The sequence below is a fragment of the Varanus komodoensis genome, unplaced genomic scaffold, assembly GCF_004798865.1.
Source record: "Varanus komodoensis strain SLA01 unplaced genomic scaffold, ASM479886v1 scaffold14_1, whole genome shotgun sequence".
NCBI lineage: Eukaryota > Metazoa > Chordata > Lepidosauria > Squamata > Varanidae > Varanus > Varanus komodoensis.
In genome coordinates, this window is record NW_025335438.1 from 25481648 (window position 1) to 25503157 (window position 21510).

Genomic DNA, 21510 nt, shown 5'->3' on the forward strand with positions numbered 1-21510 from the left:
TCATCCCTCATCATAATTGACTGGAGCTAGTGGGAGTTGCAGTCCAGCATCATCTCTGCACGAACACATACATGTTTTAAGATGCAAATACTCACCAAAATTGCTTGCTTTGGTAGCAGTATTAAGAAAACAATCATGGAAAGCAACTTAAGTTCTTATTGAAATATAACATGTTGTGCTGAGTACAAGGATATTTCCTGAATTTTTTTTCTGAAGAGAAAAATAGATTTTAGGATTTGATAAATATTTGCTATAAAATAAATGGCATTGCACATAGTCTGCCTTTCTATTTAAAGGTTTTACAGGTCATTCTATAGCAAATGCTCTCAGAACGGTTTACAGCATGACTCAATAGTAACAACCATAATAATCATAATTTCAGAGATAATAACCACAATTAATAAGAAAAATTAAAATAATAATAGACAGCACAGACTACTGATCTGCTGCAACTATTCAATCACAATCTGAATAAAAACCAATATAAAATCAAACTGTTCAACAATTAAAATGCTAGGAAAATAAAAGGATTTATTTTTCACTTGGGCCCCAGAAGGCATTGAAATTGTAAGCTGAAGTCTCCTTTTTTAATTTGGGTGCAATGTAAACTGTTCTGGTGCAGCCCCACAAATGTACAACTTTAGCTTCATATTCACACTTCCCTGTGGTCTATCAAGCCCACCTTCCTCCATTTTTCTTTGAGCTATTTTGGCATTGCTGTTTTTAATAATGGGGTATTAAGGAGTAAAAGTTACTTGAGAGCTACTTAATTTTCAGTGAAAAAAGTGGCATGGGGAAAGAGTTAAGAAGCTCCTCTGCCCCATTATTCTGTTTCAACGTTCTCAGTAACAGCATTATGTGTTTATTTCTAAAGCATTTTCTTCTGCAAGAATACAGATTTACCCATAATGGTTGTATCCAGGTGTCACAGTAAACCATGTTTCATTGTGATAGGAATAAACCCAGCCTCCCCTTCAGCTTGCATACTTTGTCCCTCTAGCATGCCTATCAGCAGGATTTTACAAGTATTCGTTTCCTTTTTATATTAACTACAGTTTTTCAGGTTATCCTAACCATGAAACTGTGCTTATTTTTATGTTGCTGTTCTTGTTAAACAAGTCAGCTTGAAACCATGAGTTATGATACTGGCTGGACTGAAAAAAATATAATTAAGAATAACCATGGCATAGGGCTTGAGTGACACAAGAAGCTTCTGATTTGATGGTCATGATAAGGGAGAGGAGTAGGAAGTGTGTGAGCCCAAAGGAAAGCTAACATTTTTTGTTACAATCAAGCATGATTTATTGTGACATTTCAGTGCATCCAATGTGTTATTCAGCCAATCTGATGTCATAGTAGATAGAATGGACCTTATCAGGATAAGATTTTTCAGTAGCCGTTAACCTTCAGATTTTGGCTGCATAGGGATCCACTATGCTAAGCCTTCCTATAGCACATCCTTCCTCAGTTTGGTTCCAGGTGTTTTGGACTACAACTCCTAGCAATCTTGTTCATTGTCCTTGCCAGCTGGAGCTGATAGGAGCTGATATTCAAAACATCTTGAAGGGCATGAGATTGGGAAAGGCTGCAATAGCATCTGGTCAGATTTAAGGGGTTGGATCTAGACTTAGTCCTACTTATATATTTCCAGGTGAGAATTTTATTGAACCATAGCTTTGCCTCATTCACATAATTGTATGGGGGTTCAAAAGAATAGCTTCATCTACTTCTAATTCTCCTGTTTTCTCTACTGCTTCCTCCATGTTGTTCTTAGCCTAGAAAATCGCTTAAGGAAGAAAAGATGGAATAGCTTCACAATAGCTATGTTTGGATATTAAACACAAAGAGCATTCCATCTGCAATTGCAGTAGAGTAGACCCATTAAAATCAGTGGATCTTGTCTCCCTTAAGATTCATTATACTCACTGAAAGCAACGGGATGTACTTTTGCCATGACTGACTGTTGCCCATTGATTTTAGTGAGCCTACATTAAGTAAAAATCTGGATCCAATTCAAGGAGTACAGAAGAAAACTCTTTTCATTGTCATGCAGAATAATATTTCCACTTGATTAATGGATAGATTATTTCATTTGTGTCATACAAACATTTACGCAGCCACAACTGTCTGCTGATTTTTTCATTCCCAACTGAGCTGAACACTCTGTCCCTTCTCAAACCAAAGGAATTCAAGTTCGTTTTGTCCTTGAGCTCCAGCCAAAGCCTTGTGGTGAGCTGCCAGAGCTGTTTCGTATCGCCTATATCAAATGGATCATTCCTGTTTTGTTTTGTTTTCCATCAAGGATGGGACAGCTCCATTGTGGATAGCCTCTCAGATGGGTCACAGCGAGGTAGTGAAAGTTATGCTGCTTCGAGGAGCGGACCGAGATGCTGCCAGGAATGTGAGCAACTGCCTTTAGCTTTATGGGCTTTGTGCTGGAGGGAACAGTTCAAAGATACGGCATGCTTTTATTGCATCTCTTGGGCACACTTGGGCAGTCTACGTAAGAATATAACAAGAGCTACGCTGAATCAGACCAAGCGTTCTGTCCAGCCTTCTGTTTACACAGTCACCAATCAGTTGCCCACCTGGAACCCACAAACAGGACATAAGTGCAGCAACACCCTCCTACTCATGTTCCCCAGCAACTGGTGTACATATGTATACCAGAGGTAGCATATAGGCATCAGGAGCAGTAGGACAGCCCTTCCCTGTGACTGCCCATGTTTGGTGGTTTCCTGCACAATTTTCCCATTCTGAAAGATTGAACTGTTTCTCTTAAGGCTTAATAGTAGTAATAACTTTAAGTGAGAATCCGCTGCTCTTTTTGGCCGCATCACTTTTTCCTTTGGCTCTGTGCCCCTTTCCCTTTGACCCCACCCAATGCAGTCCTGAGTTCTGCCCTCATGCTGAAAGAGGCGGTGTGTCCTTGAGCCAGCACATTTCTTGCACATCTGAGAGAGGCCATCTTCCTCTGCTTCCAGTTCTGCGCCATGGTGCAGGTTCTACCTCCTGGAAAATCCAGCTGCTTTTCCATGTAGTATCATATCAGTGAAGCTGGAAAGTGTAAATTTAATATCCTGCACAGTGACTACAAGTGATCTTTTGCAGCTAAGAAAGTCCATTCGCTTAGAGGTGACAAAAACAGACTTTACAAATTCTCAGAGCTCAAATTCAGAGAAGAGGTCTGAGCTCTGTTTAACCTCCTGGTTCAGCAAACACCTGGTTGTTCTCAGAGCAGCAGAAGACTGTGGTCATACCAGGCTTGGTATCAGAAGCTGGCCTTTTGGGCATTAGCTGATAGCCAACTTTTTGGAGGGCCCATCAACACATCCCATCTCCTCTTCCCTGCCATGAAGCACGTATGTGTCGTTAGCAGCAATAGTAGTAGTCACTGCATGCTGCTGCTTGTGCCCACCATTTAAATCCTCTCTTGGTACTCCAGTTCTCTTGGTACAGTGGGCTATTGTTAGTCAATTGCAGCACATGTGGGGAAGTAGTTGTACTCAATTGGCCTCTGGCTATGGGGTGGCATACCAATGCAGTGAAATAAATGAATAGGTTGTTGGTGAAGTGTAAAATTTTTAACACTCAATTAATTCACATTGGCCGGTTTGCCTGACACACCATAACCCCCTCTTGCCCTGAAAGGAGGTTGCATATTCAGAATGGTAGCAACATGCACCCCTCTTGAGCTGAAGCTAATTGTGGGGTGCAAACTCACCCAGTGCCTTTAAGGCTTCAAATGGAATAATGCGAAGGAGCATTGATCCATTCATTTCCCCAGATAAGTTGTGGCAGAAGTAAAACAGTAGGTGTTAAGCAATGCTTGTCAGCTACTGGCTTTTTTTTACTGTTGCTAGCAAACACCTGCTTCATGCTGAAAGAAGAGAAGACAAGGCAAGGCAGATGGAGCTCCTTCTGCAGCCAAAGAAGGGGAAGAGTGGGGAGGTGAACAGAGAGGAGGTAATGCTAGTGGAAGTGCTCCATCCAGAAGGCAGCCTTTCTTCCTCTGTTGCCTGTGAAGGATTCTCACAATCAGCGGAGAGATTGTCCTCCATCACCTCTATATACTGTCCAACTAGTAGGCAAGACAACACAACTCAGTTTCACTTGATTTGTTTGTTTGTTTGTTTGTTTGTTTGTTTGAGACTTTTATATGCATGGCATCTCAGGACGGCATGCAATCAATTTACCTAGTGCTAGGGATGTGAAGCTCTGGCCAGAATTTAGCTCATTTGTACATAGTGGATTTCTTTCAGTACTCAGCCCTGGCCAGGGAGCAAGCTGAACCAAGATGAAGTCTGTGAACACTTGGAACCACTGGTGGGCTCCATCTTTGCAAAAGGACCCGAAGTGCCCGTTCTTCACAGAAAGTTCCCACAGCCACATGTGTGGAAACAGAACTCTGCTTGCACAGAGGTGTGCCCGCAGTGGGCAGTGTATATGCAAGCTGGCCTAATGGACTCATTAGACTCACTTTTTGCCAGATGCCCATGTGAATACTCAGTAGAAGGTGGACTTAAGGCAGAGAAAATGTCGGCTGTTGTCCAAGGAGCTGAGCCAAGCAAATCAAATGGATTCATCACATATCACTGCCTAGTGCACTACCTAAAATTAATTTCCAGCTTTGCTAATATTGTCATGAGTTGGATGTGTGCGCTACCTAGTAGTGACTACTTTTGTTTCTTCCCCCTTTGGCCACCTAGCCTGTTGAAAAGCTATGGAAAAATACAAAATGTGTGTGTTCTTTTGTGACATTTTAGTTGTGGATTTTTAATTTTTTTGAACTGCCTCGTGTTCCAACATGTCTTTACTTAATATATTTAGTAATGAGTCTCATGGCCTTCATGTACAGAAAATCACATCCCAGTCATCTCTCAACAGGAGCTAACTGTGAATGGGTGAAAGCTTCCTGTATGAATTCCAGAGAGAGAGAGTCATGAAAAGAACATATCCAACTTATTTTCTCTTTCTTTCTGTTGAAGGATGGCACAACGGCTTTACTTAAAGCTGCAAGCAAAGGATATAGTGATGTTATAGAAGAATTACTTAAATTCTCCCCTGCCCTTGGTTTATTGAAGGCAAGTACCAAAACATCTTTGGGGTGCTTACTATAATTTACTTGCAGTGCAATCCCTTGCATGAATTCAATAGAACTTACTTCCAGGTACATCTGTATAGGATTGCAGTCTTATATACTGTAGGAAAGTGGTGAGCAATTTTAGGCCCTCCAGGTGTCTTGCCTACAGCTCACATCATCCCTCACCATTGGCAAGGCTGCCTACAACTATAGGAACAGTAGACCAAAACATCCCTTCTGTAGATACACATGCTAATTTCTATGGGGCAGCCACATAAAATTATTCATTTCATGCCTAGATTGTAAGTTACTTAGATACTATCTCACTATGCTCTGGTGCTCAAACCCATAAAGTAGGTCCAGAATAATTACTGGATCTTCAAATAGAATAGAATAAATTTACTGCCAAAGCCAGAACCTTTTTCTGTTTTGGAAACCTATGAAAAAAGCTGCTTTCCCTTTTCCTCTTGACCCATTTCCTAATCACTGATAAAAATTTGAGGTGCTTCATTCTTCACAGCATATGCTGCAAATGGACACCTTGAAATCAATGGAATGCCATCATGCAGAACCTTGGTAGCAGCACCCATGCTTTGGAAAACTCTGGCCCATGCAGTTCAAGAGACAGAAAAAGTGGCATGTTTCAAATGCCTCCTGAAATTGCAGCTATTCACCTGGGCTTTAACTGGCTTATAATTAATAATCCTGCCTCCATTTTACTGTTCCTTGTACTTCTTTGTGTTATTATTGTAATCGGAACTGTTTTGATATTGTATTTTAGTTTCAGTTGCAGAGAGCTCTGACAAAATGTGATCCACTGGAGAAGGAAATGGCAACCCACTCCAGTATCTTTGCCATGAAAACCCCATGGACAGTACCAATAGGCAAAAAGATATGAGGCCGGAAGATGAGCCCCTCAGGTCGGAAGGTGTCCAATATGCTACTGGGGAAGAGCAGAGGGCTAGTACTAGTAGCGCCAGAAAGAATGAAGCGACCATCAGGTATCCTAGTGCGGGCAAGAATCCCTCAGAAGAAATGAAGTAGCCTTCGTAGTCAATAAAAGAGTAGGAAAAGCAGTACTGGGATACAATCTCCAAAATGACAGAATGATCTCAGTTCGAATCCAAGGCAAACCATTCAATATCACAGTAGTCCAAGTCTATGCCCCAACCACTGGTGCTGAAGAGGCTGAAATTGACCAGTTCTATGAAGGCCTACAACACCTTCTAGAATTAACACCAAAAAATGATGTCCTAATCATCATGAGGGATTGGAATGCTAAAGTAGGAAGCCAAAAGATAACTGGAATAACAGGCAAGTTTGGCCTTGGAGTACAAAATGAAGCAGGGCACAGGTTGGTAGAATTTTGTCAAGAGAATATGATGGTCATAGCAAACACTCTTTTCCAACAACCCAAGAGATGACTCTACACATGGACATCACCAGACGGTCAACACAGAAATCAGATTGACTATGTGCTCTGCAGCCAAAGATGGAGAAGCTCCATACAGTCAGTAAAAACTAGACCAGGAGCTGACTGTGGCTCAGATCATAAGCTTCTTGTTGCAAAATTTAGGCTTAAATTGAAGAAAGTAAGGAAAAGCACTAGGCCACTCAGGTGTGACCTAAATCATATCCCTGATGAATATACAGTAGAGGTGACAAATGGATTTAAGGAATTAGATCTGATAGACAGAGTGCCTGAAGAACTATGGACGGAGGTTTGCAACATTGTACAAGAGGCAGCAACTAAAACCATCCCAAAGAAAAAGAAATGCAAGAAAGCAAGATGGCTGTCTGAGGAAGCTTTACAAATAGCTGAGGAAAGAAGGGAAGGAAAAGGCAATGGAGAAAAAGAAAGATACACCCAATTGAATGCAGAATTCCAGAGAATAGCTAGAAGAGATAAGAATGCCTTCTTCAATGAACAGTGCAAAGAAATAGAAGAAAATAGAATAGGGAGGACCAGAGATCTCTTCAAGAAAATTGGAGATATGAAGGGAACGTTTCATGCAAAGATGGGCATGATAAAGGATCAAAATGGTAGGGACCTAACAGAGGCAGAAGAGATTAAGAAGAGGTGGCAAGATTGCACAGAGGAACTATACAAGAAAGAGCTTAATGTCCCTTGTAACCACGATGGGGTGGTCACTGACCTCGAGCCAGACATCAAGGAATGTGAAGTCAAATGGGACTTAGGAAGTCTGTGCAACAACAAAGCTAGTGGAGGTGACAGAATTCCAGCTGAGCTATTCAAAATTTTAAAAGATGAGGCAGTAAAAGTGCTACACTCAATATGCCAGCAAATTTGGAAAACTCAACAGTGGCCACAGGATTGGAAAAGGTCAGTTTACATTCCAATCCCAAAGAAGGGCAATGCCAAAGAATGTTCAAACTACCACACCATTGCACTCATTTCACATGCTAGCGAAGTGATGCTCAAAATTCTACAAGCTAGGCTTCAGCAATATGTGGACCAAGAACTACCAGAAGTACAGGAAGGATTTTGAAGAGGGAGAGGAACTAGAGGTCAAATTGCCAATATACGCTGGATCATGGAGAAAGCTAGGAAGTTCCAGAAAAACATCTACTTCTGCTTCATTGACTATGCTAAAGCCTTTGATTGTGTGGATCACAACATATCGTGGCAAGTTCTTAAAGAGATGGGAGTACCAGACCATCTTATTTGTCTCTTGAGAAACCTATATGTGGGTCAAGAAGCAACAGTAAGAACTGGACACGGAACCACTAATTGGTTCAAAATTGAGAAAGGAGTTTGGCAAGGCTGTATACTTTCGCCCCACCTATTTAACTTATATGCAGAGCACATCATGAGAAAGGCGGGGCTAGATGAATCACCAGTTGAAATTAAGATTGCTGGGAGAAATATCAACAACCTCAGATATGCAGATGATACCACTCTAATGGCAGAAAGTGAAGAGGAACTAAAGAACCTCTTGATGTGAGTGAAGGAGGAGAGCACAAAAGTTGGCTTGAAACCCAACATTAAGAAAACTAAGATCATGGCATCCGGTCCTCTCACTTTCTGGCAAATAGATGGGGAACAAATGGAGGTAGTGACAGATTTTATTTTCCTGGGCTCCAAGATCACCGCAGACGGGGACTGCAGCCGAGAAATTAAAAGATGCTTGCTCCTGGGGAGGAAAGCTATGGCAAATCTAGACAGCATACTAAAAAGCAGAGACATCACCCTGCCGACAAAAGTGCGTATAGTCAAGGCTATGGTTTTCCCAGTTGGAATGTATGGCTGTGAAAGCTGGACCATAAGGAAGGCTGAGTGCCAAAGGACTGAGGCCTTTGAATTGTGGTGCTGGAGGAGACTCCTGCGAGTCCCTTGGACCGTAAGGTGATCAAACTGGTCAGTCCTAAAGGAGATCAACCCTGACTGCTCTTTAGAAGGCCAGATCCTGAAGATGAAACTCAAATACTTTGGCCAACTAATGAGAAGGAAGGACTCCTTGGAGAAAAGCCTAATGCTGGGAACAATAGATGGCAAAAGAAGAAGGGGACGGCAGAGAATGAGGTGGCTAGATGGAGTCATTGAAGCAGTCAGCGTGAGCTTAAGTGGACTCTGGGAGATGGTGGAGGACAGGAAGGCCTGGAGGAATGTTGTCCATGGGGTCACGATGGGTCGGACACGACTTCACGACTAACAACAAAATGTATCATTCATTCATTCATTCATTCATTCATTCATTCATTCACGGATATTTATATCTTTCTGTATTTCTTAGAATGGAACATCTGCTCTCCATGCAGCTGTTCTTGGTGGCAATGCCAGAGCAGTAGCACTCCTCTTGGAAGCAGGAGCAGACCCTTGGCTTAGGAATAAGGTAGTATTGGTTTGCTTTAAGACTGATAGGCCTTTGGAAACTCTTGCACTTAGTTTTTCAACACCGGAATGGAACTCTTCATGGAAAATTTTAAGAATTTAACTGGGGACCATTCATTACAGCAAACAATAGAAAATGCATTCTCCGTGTTATTAAAATCTTCATTGGAAGATAGTGTAATTGCAGGAGCCTGGCCCAAGCAAAGAGCTTCATGCTAGATTCAAGGATACTGAGGTAGAAATGAAGCCACCCGCATCAAAGATGATAAGCAATTCATTGTATACAATGATGAAATATGAATGCAAAATATAAACAAAGAAAGCTTACATTCCCCTTATCTTTGGCTTACATTCCCTGAATAGGCAAGAGTATGCTCTGTGGACCTCCAAAGTGGTCTGGATAATGACAGTGGAACCAGCTACCTGGAGAGGTGGTGGGCTCTCGCACACTATGGGTATTCAAGGTGAAACTGGGCAGCCATCTGAGTGGGATGGTGTGACTTGGTGTCCTGCAACAGCAGGGGGTTGGACTTGATGGCCTTCATGGCCCCTTCCAACTCTACTATTCTATAATAAATAACACATCAGTTCTTTTTCTAGGGCTGAAAGAAAAGGACAGCACTTCTTACATGAATTTTATAAAGTTCTTCTCCTGTTTCAGAAGATTCCATTATATACAAGCTCTAACTGTATTCTAGGGAGTTAACTGTCAAAATGTTGATTCCTTTTAAACAGGTTTTCTAAACAAGGCTTTGGATAGGGACATAGGAATTCATGCCTGCTGTTCCTGTTACTTGGGCTTCCTAAGGCAAGCCCAAATGTGATGCATTACAGCATTAGTTTTAATGATAGTAGAGTCTAATGGTGAATGTGAGCATCTTAAAGCAGCTGAGTGTCAAAGGCACTGCTAATTAGTTTTCTGGAATATAGCTTAGTTTTATAGTCTCCACATCTATCCCTATAAGCACAATGCACACAATGCCCCAGTTTGCATGTTGTAAAAAACAGTAGTTAGCAAACTGAGTGAGAACAAGTCTTCAAAAGATAAGGAGGACATGCTGGTTCCCACCCTCCCACATTAAAATAATCATGACAGCAGAACCTGGCATTCTGGGATGTTGACAGATAGCAACTCAAAAGCTGGAACCATGATTTAGCTGTGGATTCTTACAATGTGCAAACTGAGTTAGCATTTGTACATGGCATAAGGCACTTAAAAGAAAACACAGTTTTTTAAGCCTAGAAAGCCAGGTTTATACCTGATGTTAAATGCATCTTGGCATTAATCTGAAATGTTCTTAAAATGCAATTTATATCAGCTGGGAGTATATGGTAATTATTTGGAATCAGAGCAGGCATAGAAAAGAAATTTTGTCCTCCCTCCCATTCTGAGATCCTGAGAAAACTCCTTTGGTGGGAATAACAACAACAACAATTTCATTGGTGGGAATTCTCCCATTGACATCCATGCCTGCCCTAATAACTAGCAGCTTCCTTGCTCCACTGATGCAGTTTACCTTCTTTGCATGTTAAATTCAAATATAAATGCAATGTCAAAAATAAGTTGGTTTTGTATTTCAGCGTGTGAGTACTCCTAGAAGAAGCCACAAGAGATTGTGAGGAGTTAACATCTCCCCTTTCTGGAATAGCTGGTGACTCAGGGTAGTGTTGAAAAGATGTAGGGCACTGAGATGTGTTAGTTCAGCACTTCACTCTGACAGGATTACATTAACATTACTAAGCAGGCCTTTGTTCTTGGTGCAACTTTGCCTGCATGTGAGCATCTTTTTGGACAGGGTTAGGGTTAGAGTGCATACATATATTTTCCTATGCTAAAACAAATACTCAACTTTACAAAGTAGGTTTTTCTGCTTTAAATAATCCATTCCTTTGACAACTGTCAGAAGTAAGTGCTTGCAAAAGGAGGTGGAATGTAGACCTGCCCTTTCAGGATTACATAAAGGCTTGGAGAATGTGGGAAAATGTGGGGCACTGAAACTGTCCAGGCAAAACTTAAAAACCAGAGGATTACACTAAGAGGCTGTCATGTGTGTGCGAATTAACCTTTTTGCACTCTCACTAAATGGTTAAATGGTCCTGTAAATGTGATGTCTTTCATTAAAATTATTTGATAACCTACTTTTCAGTCCAGTGGCTTTCAGAAAAGATTGCTGCAGTTAAAAATGAACATTAAGCAGTATTTGTAGGAAGTCCCGCTGCTTTCCGTAAGTGTGCATAAAACTGAAGCCACAAATTCCTAAAATTTGAATTAACAGCATAAATACATATTTGTGAGATTATGTAATCCTGCTTGACCTGTGACCAATATACAAGTGTGCGGCTGTATTTTTGGCAGTTACCCCATTATCTCTAGAATAAAGGTCCTCTTCTAATCCTTCAAGTTGTTTATATATAAGCTAAAACAAACTGGTTCTAATATGTGTATTTGCATATGCCAGATTCATGCATTCTTTTTCTGCTAATTGTTTTGTTGTTGCATTCTGAACACTTATCACAAGCTGGCATAGAAACATAGATTTTATTAAACAACCCAGCTGAAAGGCCCAATAATACTGTACAGATATATCCTTAAATAATAAGAACATAGTCCAAAGTTAGATGAAGGTGGTCCTTTGGGTGGTGTTTCTTGAACTTGAGTCCCTTCAAGCCAAATGGTGAAAATCTTCTCTCTGGTTTCCAACTGGTTTGTTTGTTTGTTTTAGAAAAATGAACTGCCTTCAGACTTAACGAAAAATGAGCGCATCCTACGGATCCTGAAGTCCAAAGAAAAGCACTGAAGGAGCTAAGGCAGCTTTGCATCTTGAGAGAGCTGAAGAGTCCTGTCCAGGCTAGCCCTCAAACAATGCCGGCTTTCCTGCAGAACTGGAAATGTATTACTGAGAATCAAGAAAATTATGGATGTTATTCTGTGAATGAGGTCAGGATTCTCCATGGTGTGGCACTGGCAAAGCATTATGCAACTAAGCTCACCAGTTTTTTGTCACAGCTTCAATGCAGAGAGGAATGAATTCCTGAAGTAGCTTTCCTAACAGCCCTTAATATAGCGGAGTAGCTTCCCTCGTTGCTGTAGCTTTATTAATTTCTTGAAGTAAACCGTCCCAAAACTTGCACAGGCCTTTCCAGTGGTCCTGTGGCTATTCTGAGGTCTAAGCATTATTTAAAAAATAATTTGACCAGACCTGGTTTAGTGTGAACCGTTCTCATGCCCTGCAAGTAGTATGGTACATTGCTGGCACCAACGGTTTGGTTTCCCATACAACATCAGCCAACCTTGTAACAATTATTTTGACCTCTTCCTTTTGCACATTGGTGTTATGAAGGTTTGCAATAAAGTTGTGGGGCATTCAGTTGCAGCGGTCACTTGCTAAGTTCCAGCACTGCTGAAATGTCACCATCATAGTAGGACTGTATACTTACCTAGCATGTAATACTGAAGTCCCCTATGAATGAGTTTTACTGCCCAAAAAGCCACAGTGTGGTGATCTCTATGTAGATTGCTTATCACCCAGATAGTTGTTTTTATTTATTCTTTCATTCTTTTATTGAAATTAAGGCATTTTTATACTGGGCTTCATAATATTTATCCAGAGCAAGTTACAGAGCAAATTAAATTTTACTAAATTCTAAATCCTCAAAGGATAATGTATGTCAGGGAGCTGAATCTCATTTTGGAGAGCTCTCATGACTGTATTTCAATGGTGGGGGGGGGATATATCAAAAGTAACAGCATATTTTATCTTATTTTTACTGATCGTAACTAAGCCTCAGGAGAAATGTGTCAGCCTTTTAGAATAGGAGAAAAACTACACAAAAGCCAGGAAGCCACTGAACAATCAGTGGCTGGGGAAAAGAGGATGGGTCAAGGGAAGGTGTGTGACCACCTGGGAAAGTCCAGAGAGCCAGGTTGTAACCTGAGAGGGATGGATTTGGGGCTTGGGTGTTCAGTTCGGCACCCCTGGTGTATGATTTGGCCCTTATACAGGTCCCATGTATCAAACAAAAATGTAATGATTGCCCAGGTCTCTTGGAACTGCAGTGAACAAAAGCAACAGTAGGCAAATTAATCCCACACATATGAAAGCAAGTACATGCTTCCAAAATCTTGATCAATTCATGAATGCATTAACCTTCATTCTGGAATAAAGATTCATAAATTAGGCAAAAGGAAAGATTTCATTTTACATACACATTATTTAGCATTGTTGGAAGCCTGTTTTAAACAGCATTTTATTTTATTTTTTTCAATACAGTGAACACGGCTAGAAAAAGTTGAAGAAAACAATCAAACCCAGCCAATTTAGTTAGGATTCATAGAGTACAAAATTGCCACATTTTCAAGCTCTTGCTAGGTCGGCAATATAATCTGGAGTGGCTTCAGGCTGGGTTATAGCACAAAAGCAGGTACACACATATGCTCGTATAAACAAGTTCAAGTTATGCATGACTTTTGACAACTGAATATGATGGGTAAACTTCTTCATTAATAAGTAGTCCCAAAGCATTCAAAGCAGTCTAGGATATATTATTCTTTGTATACACTTGCTGTTCAGAGAAAAAATAAACTAAGATGGAATATGTTGTTTTGGTGCTTCCAAATGAGGTGCTTATGGTGCTATCACCCTGCCTCATTCACAGAATTTTAGGAAAACTCTCCCATGTTTTCCCACAACTACTACTCTCTTTTCTCTTGCTGCAGAAAACCTGTTAAGGTGCCACCAGGTTTGAGGAGTCCTCTGGTGAGGTGCCTTCTAAGGAACTTTCCACAGTGCCTGCTTTTTTTGCATTCTAGCTCCTCCTCTTATGGCTGTTGTGTGACTGAAGAAAATGCTGCAGCACTGGCAGCCAGCTGGTCGAAGCAGCAGCCTCACCACTTGCCATTTTAAATAGAAATATTTCTATTTCTATTTAATAGCCAGTGAGGGGACAGGAGCAGCAAAAGCAGCATCTGATTAGTTCAGATAGCTATTACTCACAATTAGCAAATGAAACTACCTTTTATTTAAAACAACATGCTGTGCAGGTTAACCATCACCACCACCATTCCTTTGACAGTGAAGTGGCAGCAAGGGAAGCCGTTACCACATGCCAAAGACTTGTTCCAGGCCCTCCTGAACTGCCTGGCATCAAAGCAGCAGCACCATTGCATTTGCCATTTTGTGTCCCTTTTCGAGCTCTTTGCAGTCTGCTTTAACTGTCTATTGTAAGCAAGTTTTCCCTCTCTCTTTCCTCCAGTGGGAACTTAGAAGCACAATCCTTTTATTAGAGGATTTAAAAAATATATTAATTGGTTACAGTACAGTATAAATCAAAGTGGTGTTCTCAGGATGTGGGAGAACCATCTGCCCATGTGAAGAGATGAATTCAAACTGAACCGTCCAAACTGTGCCTTCCTTCCCTCCCTTTCAGAAAAGATTCTAACTCCACCGTCAGGGTGACACCTGCTGCTTGAGGGCTAGATGCTGGAAACATTGGCCTCTTCTTAACTGGTCCACTCACTTTGCCTGTCCTCTCCTGGCAGGGTCAAGGGACTCCATCTCTTCCCCACCCAGTTCTGAAATGCCTTCTTCCTTTTCCAAGCCAAGCTGTTTCTCATGCTGTATTTGAGAACTTGCCCTTGGTAACCTCAAACTGCCAAGTCATCTGCCCCTTTATCTCCTCCTCAGAATCAGGTGGATCTATCTGAGCAGGCTATAACATGTGGGAGCTGGCCCTCCACTCTACAGTCACCATCCAGAATAATTACATCATCCACATACTTGTCTATCTTTACACCTGTAGCTCTCCAGAACTTTTTATCAGGCTAAATGGTATAAAAAACATCCACCGAGTTCTGTCCAACTTTAGTTCTTTACCGGGGTCAACCAAAATTCCTATCAGTGTGTGGGCTTTTGAGTCCTCCCAGGATTTTATTTGTGTTCCTTATGAACTTACCATTCTTATCACCACATGCCACCTGAAAGTTTCCACAATAGTTCAGGTGTCTGATGAAAGAGGCTATATATACTCCTTGATAATTAATGCCAGAATAAATCCGTTAGTCTTTAAAAGTGCCACAAGACTCTTCATTATTTTTGTGCAAGAGTAACAACTACCCTCTGGAAATTGTGTGGCTTACTAAACTAAACTAAATGAGTTACTAAACTTATCAGCTCATATATAAAATGCTGAAATCTACCATATCTAATCTGAAAAGCTTACTTCTTTATTATAATGTATTCTTGGTTTGCTTCCACAGAATAAGTTTGCCTCATTCAGCATTCTATTAATATTTGGAATACATATATTTGAAAACACAGACCCCACACATTCTACTAGATTTTCAAACTGATGAGCAGGGGCAAAGTACTGGGACTGATAATCAAATAAATGAAGTATCAATCTAACTTGATACCAGTCTGCAACATATTTTAGTCATGAATACCACCATATTGGTGATATTAACCTGCTTTTCATAAAATGTGCTTGGTATTCAGCAGCATTGTGCTTTGGACATGCTTAGAATCATGGGGCAGATGTCCTGCAGAACAAACGCAACACCAATGATGTAGGAAGTCACACTAATAAATGGTGCTTTAAAAAACAAACACACACAAAACTTACCTGTGCAGCAGATTGTTTTTCTAACAGTCACAGATGTTGCTGATAACGCCACATACTACTTCACTCATGAATGTGTTCATGATATAAAGGGTTTTACCCTTAAAGATGGCCTAAAATAATTTTAAATAAAAATAATCCTATCCCTGTGAATTGTGGTTTCATAATTCAGTATCTAGACATAATATTCATGCTATCTGCTTTTAAACGTATGTTAGTTTATGGATGAAGTTTTAGTGGCCAGGAATGTAAAATGCCTTTTCAAAAACTGCAGACTAAAAATTCAATTGATTTATTGCACTATTACCTAGGTACTAATAATTTAAAAATCACTGTATTTTTGTGTGATTCATTTTGAGGTACACTGCTGATCTGAAGGATGGTAACTATAGCACTTATAAATACAAGAGCCTTATCTAGAGGAAAAGAAATAATTCTCTAGTAAATTGTAAACACAGCTGCACTTTTGCTAACAAAGCAATGCTTATTTGATTGTCAGACGTATGTTGGAGCAGTTTGCTTTCCAGTTAGTATAAGATAAAAGAGGAAACTGCTTTAGTGAGTTCTTATTACTGCAATGCTGTTGCTATGAATGCTGTGATATCATGTATTTAATTGTCTTAAGCACTTTAAATAGAGTATAGGGTTTTTAAAAATGTATGTGGAGCTGAAAACATTGCATTCATAATCGCTGGTATCTGATGTTACAAGTTCTGAGCTGCTTTCCATTTTTTTTATTTCTTGATGGAAGGTTGAGATACAAGGGTCTAATTAATTTTTTGAAAGTAACCAATACAGTAACAACATGCAGTATGATTCTTTAACATGATGATTTTGTACAAATGATCTTGTTTATAAATTGCTATGGGAAGATACATTGGTTGGCATTCTGTCAACAGTGATAGCTAATGCCTTTCCAAATCAACTCTTTTGTGGAATGCAAACAGAATTTCCTGTAGATTTCTAAATCTAGGCAGGGGATCTGGTTCTTTAAAAGTTACTGAGTTAAGAAGTTTGACAACTCTTTTGCCGTGGAACTTGCCAAGGAAAGCAAAGATGCTTAGGTTCTGGAAATACTGGATTTCATACTCACCTTGCACTGATGCAGAAGGAAAATGCATACCTGCTAAATGAGCTTCAGGAAGTGGTGGGAAAGGCCACTGCCTGAAACCCTGGAGAGACATTACTAGTCAGTGTAGACCAGGGGAGTGTCCCCTGATTTGGATGATAATTCCCATAAAAAGCAGCCAGCAGTCAGACTGGGAAAGTGATCCAAAATGTAGGAAGGTACACGTTGCCTACTCCTGGGTGTAGACAATACTGCATCTAGGCAGGGAAATGGTCTGATTCAGTATAATGGGCAAACTAAACTGGGGCCCTCCAGTTCCCACCAGATGCAGGGATTATGGTAACTAATCCAAAACATCTGGAGAGGCCTTGTAATCATACTTGTATGGCAAGATGACTTACTGTAACAGACCATTTTTCTTAGGAGAGGACTGTCACCTATTCAGACACAGCTCCAATCCACCCTTGTTTGGTGAATCTAAAAGAAGTGAGATATAAATTGACACAATAGGAAACCAGATTAAATGAATTTTAACAACCAGAATGGAATAGAGGGTCCTTGCCAACATTTTACATTTCCTCTCATGCTTAAAGATAGCACATTTTCAGAAATGAAAAAGAGTCTACCCACACAGCTATACAGTACTTTAAATTATGGGCTATATAATGATTAGGTTCACACAGGGGAGGCATTAAATTAAACAGTTTCAATTGATATTATCAGTTCAAGGTTTTAGCCTGCAATGGAAGACTGATGTCACAGAATCATAGACTATAGAGTTGAAAACAGCCTATCAAGCCATTGAGTCCAGGCCCCTGCTCAATATGGGACTCCAAATTAAAGCTGTCTCTTTATAGGGCTTTGTTTCCAGCCCCTTGATTATCCTTGTTGTCTTCCTCTGAGCATCTTCTTGTATGTCTACACTTCTGTTAATAGAAGTTAGGACTACTTTTTCCAGTATTTCTTAAAACCAGGAGATGATGATGATAATTAGCTATGCATGTGAAAGGTAGGACAGAACGGTTCCATCAGCTTGTGTGTTTATGGAAGAAGAATTACATTTAGCAGGCCACCACAGGAACATTACAACATTCATACTTTTCCCAACAGGAACATTGTCTGTAATCTGCCTGGGGAGCCATGTGGCTAATGGGGCAGGCTAAAAATCTAATAAAATAAACATGAACCTCTGTATCAGAAACAATGCATATGTATGTAAGTTTTAGAACATGTATGTTCATCATAAATACTTGTAATAATGCTGATATATCTGATCCATGGTGTGACTAAGTAACATAGTGGTGCAATAAGTCTTGGATAGATATGTGGGACCTTAATTGTATTGCAAAATCTGAGTCTATATTCCTTTTGTGAGAGCATTTAAATTATGATTTGCAATATACAAATAATCCATTTAAAATAGCTGGCCTTCAGTGCTTGAATGAAAATAAAAATAGGTGCATTAAACAGCCCAAAAGTTTGTAGCATCTAGTACTGTACCATTTTAGATCAGTTGTGCTTGTCAAATAATCTCATTTCCTTCCAGTGCCTGAAGGGGACATAGCGAATTGCAATGGACTTTCCATACTTCTAAGAATATAGTGCTTTTCATGCATGTACCGCCTATTATGTTCTATCCACTCTGATGGTTGTGTCAAAAAAATATATGAACCTGCCATTTTAATATTTTAAGCATTAAAAATATGCTATAACACTCTCCATTTAAGACAGGGTGGTCTTTCAGATGTTTGGGCTATGATTCCCCAGTCTTCACCATTGACTATGCAGAATAGGTAAGATTGTAGACCCAAACATCTTAAGTTTCCCATCCCTGATTTTAGTTTTATTTAGTTCTATTACTGTAACCACTTTAAATATAAATAAGCTTAAATATTTTAGCACAAAGTAAAAGACTGGGTGGGGGAATAAAAACAGTTCTAAAGTATTGCTAACTAGAAAGGAATTGATTTAAAAAAATAACATATTTTTTTTCAAATTGAACTAATCCACATTTTCATTTAAGTTCCAGTATGTATCTAATATAATTACATACACAGCTAGGTAAAACAAATGTCCTCATACAAATTAAATAAGAATTTTAAAAAGAGAAAAACCACCACCAACATGGCAATGAGAGGAGAGGCAATTGTACTCCCTGCTATGTTGAAGTGTAGATTCAAATGGAAGTTTGGGTGTTGATTGGCTCAGCCCCACAGCACAAAGGTGCAGATTGTAGTACTGTTCCATGCTTTCCCCACAAAAGATTTTTTTTTGGTTTGAAAAGAAGTAAAAGAATTATAGGGAAACAATGATGTACAGTTTGACGCATAGCAGTGCCCTGTAAAAAAAATAAGAGAACAAAAGTGATCCAGAATAAAGCACGCACAAATACATGCTCCCTACCCCATTTTCCCCACAAAAAGGAGAGTGGGAGGGAGAGGGTACTTGTAAAATACTTTGGTGGAATCCTAGGTGTACTGTACTGTACAGTGAGAACAACAGTTAAGACTCTGTTCATAACAACCAAAGATATAAAGCATAGCTGTGTTTCGCAGCAATACATGCAAGCATGTACGGGTGGGAATGAATTCAGTTGTCCTCTGTTAACAGCACATCTGTACTTGCTTGAAAGGGTTTTCCAGACTGAGTCCTGCTTTCCTCATATCTCTGCATAATACTGTGTCTTTGCCAAACCGTGTGCATTTAATTTCTTTCCTCCAGTGTCACAGTTCAAGCTACTTTTCCTTGGAATCATTAGAATTAAAAGATTACCTAATTTGCTTTTGCTTCTTCATTTGCACATGGTGAGAAGTATTTGTTTTGCAAATAGAATATGAGCATAACTTTATTTTCTAGCTCATGCTATGTTCTTGAATTTTCACTCAAATATTCATCTGTGCACTTAAGCTGACTGATATTCCTGGTTAGAAGTCCAGTTCTGGATTTAATTATATGAGTTCTCATTAGAGGCACTAGCTTTCTTGCAAATTTCCTTGAAATCTGTGCACAGATATTATACGAATGGTGATTCAAGCAGCAATCTGGGTTACTTACTTACAAATACATCTGGTATTTATACATGTTTTAATCAAGCTCTTGAAACAGCAAACTGGCACAACTACTCACAAGTGAATCTATCTGTTGCATCCCAGTATCCCTACATAGGGAGTTTTGCTGCCAAAACAGCAAGCTGGTACATATGATTGAAAGCCTCTTTCATCACAATGAATGCCCCATTCTGCCATTGCTTGAGTTAACCTTTCCATGCACATGTGGATTGCAAAACCTATAAATAGCAATTCAGGAAAAAAAGGTGTGGTAACAGTTCTGTCTGCAGTTCCCAATCATATCTGCCATACTGTGCATTGAGCAAAATACACTGCTAGCTATCGGATACCCAGAGGCCACAACCAGAATTGTTTACCAAAACATCACCAGCTTTAAAAAGATTGATCAGCAGTGATCTTCTAAAGATACCCGCCATCAAGTAGCAATACATTAGCCCTCCCATTTTGTCTGCCAAATTATTTAGCCCCCAATTGTCAGATGCATGCCTGAGCACTATCACCTAGCCCTCATCTGGAAAATCCTGTCACATTTGAGAACAGCTGTCTCCTATTGCGTTTCACCTTGGTAATGCAAGTCTCCCTCTCTAGGGACCAGAAGCCATCAGCACTATATTCCATAGTGATCCTATGCCCTCTACCTGCAAATGCTGATGGATCTCAACTTGAAAGCCTCTTGACATCTGTGCTGTCAATTTAAATGGAGGTTAGTAGCTAATCTCCCCTGCCCTATTAAGTTCCTCACTTCCTAGTCAGAAGATTCCTTGTGTTATGTGCATGGGGCAAGGCCATGTCAGATAAGGTCTGATGACTGTGGCTTAAATGATGAAATCATTTATAAGTGTTACTTGGTCTATTTGCATGTGTGTAATGGGTGCTGGGTGCTATGTGCAGAAAGTTTGCTTTCCTCTGGCTGGATGTTTGTAAGATTGCTTCTTTGGGCCTTGGTCTTTTTGTTGAAAAGAGAAGCATGAGCCATTTTGTAGTACCTTCCCCAGTGAGGAACTGCAAAGGAGTTTTCCAACATTCTTTATCTAACCATGGTTGGGTGGTCAAAGGTCTTGTCAAAGGTCACAGAATTGTAAGAGGGGCACACAAAATTTCATGTTTTGAAATATGAACAGTTGTTTCTCCTGTGATTCAGAATCAAGGAGATGAAAGGCACCAACTGGCCTTGTCAGGGTAAGGCACAGAAATCAGGGAAATAACTTAAAATTTCAGTGTGGTAAGAACAAGTGTGGTGTAGTGGTTAAGAGCACAGGACTGGGACTCAGGAGATCTGGGTACTAATTCCCACTTAGCTATGGAGCTAATTAAGCGAGTTTGGGCCAGTCACAAAGTCTTAGCCCAACCTATCTTGCAAGATGGTTATTATGAGATAAGATTCAGAGAAGGAAGCCACCATGAGTTTCTTGAAAAAGGGCAGGATATAAATACAGAGTACATAAACAAAACCTATTCTGCTTCTTGTATATAGCCTACAGGAACTGGAAATATAGAAAAATCATAGTCACTCAGGCAGTACCTATATTCCTCAAGATTTTTGCTGCAGAATTTCTGTGCTAATTAACAAGTGCCTGGCAAAAGCTATGATTGATCCTTCCTAAGAACAGCCACTCCTTTATGCTGAAAACTGCCCCCACAAGGAAGTGCTAAAGGTGATATGGTTGCACATCCAATGCATAATCAGACTTCAGACCTTCCTTCTTTATTGCCCATTTCATTTGGCTATACCATCTCTTGGGGGCTAGGACAGCCATACATTTTGGATAGTAGTTGTGATATAAGGACCTAGGCTATTGTTTTGCATGCTCAGGTAACT

General features: G+C 40.1%; 1 protein-coding gene across 4 annotated transcripts in view; it reads left to right on the forward strand.

The window, feature by feature from the left end:
- Positions 1-19394, forward strand: part of ANKRD29 (ankyrin repeat domain 29) — a 43903-nt gene extending 24509 nt beyond the window's left edge. For 3 of the 4 annotated variants that reach the window (XM_044424027.1, XM_044424028.1, XM_044424030.1), the window contains exons 7-9: positions 2303-2401; positions 4989-5084; positions 8839-11653. In XM_044424027.1, the coding sequence (XP_044279962.1) occupies positions 2303-2401; positions 4989-5084; positions 8839-9039 (396 nt within the window). In that variant the 3' untranslated portion in view covers positions 9040-11653. The other variant, XM_044424029.1, reaches the window with a different exon arrangement.
- The last annotated feature ends 2116 nt before the right edge of the window (positions 19395-21510 follow it).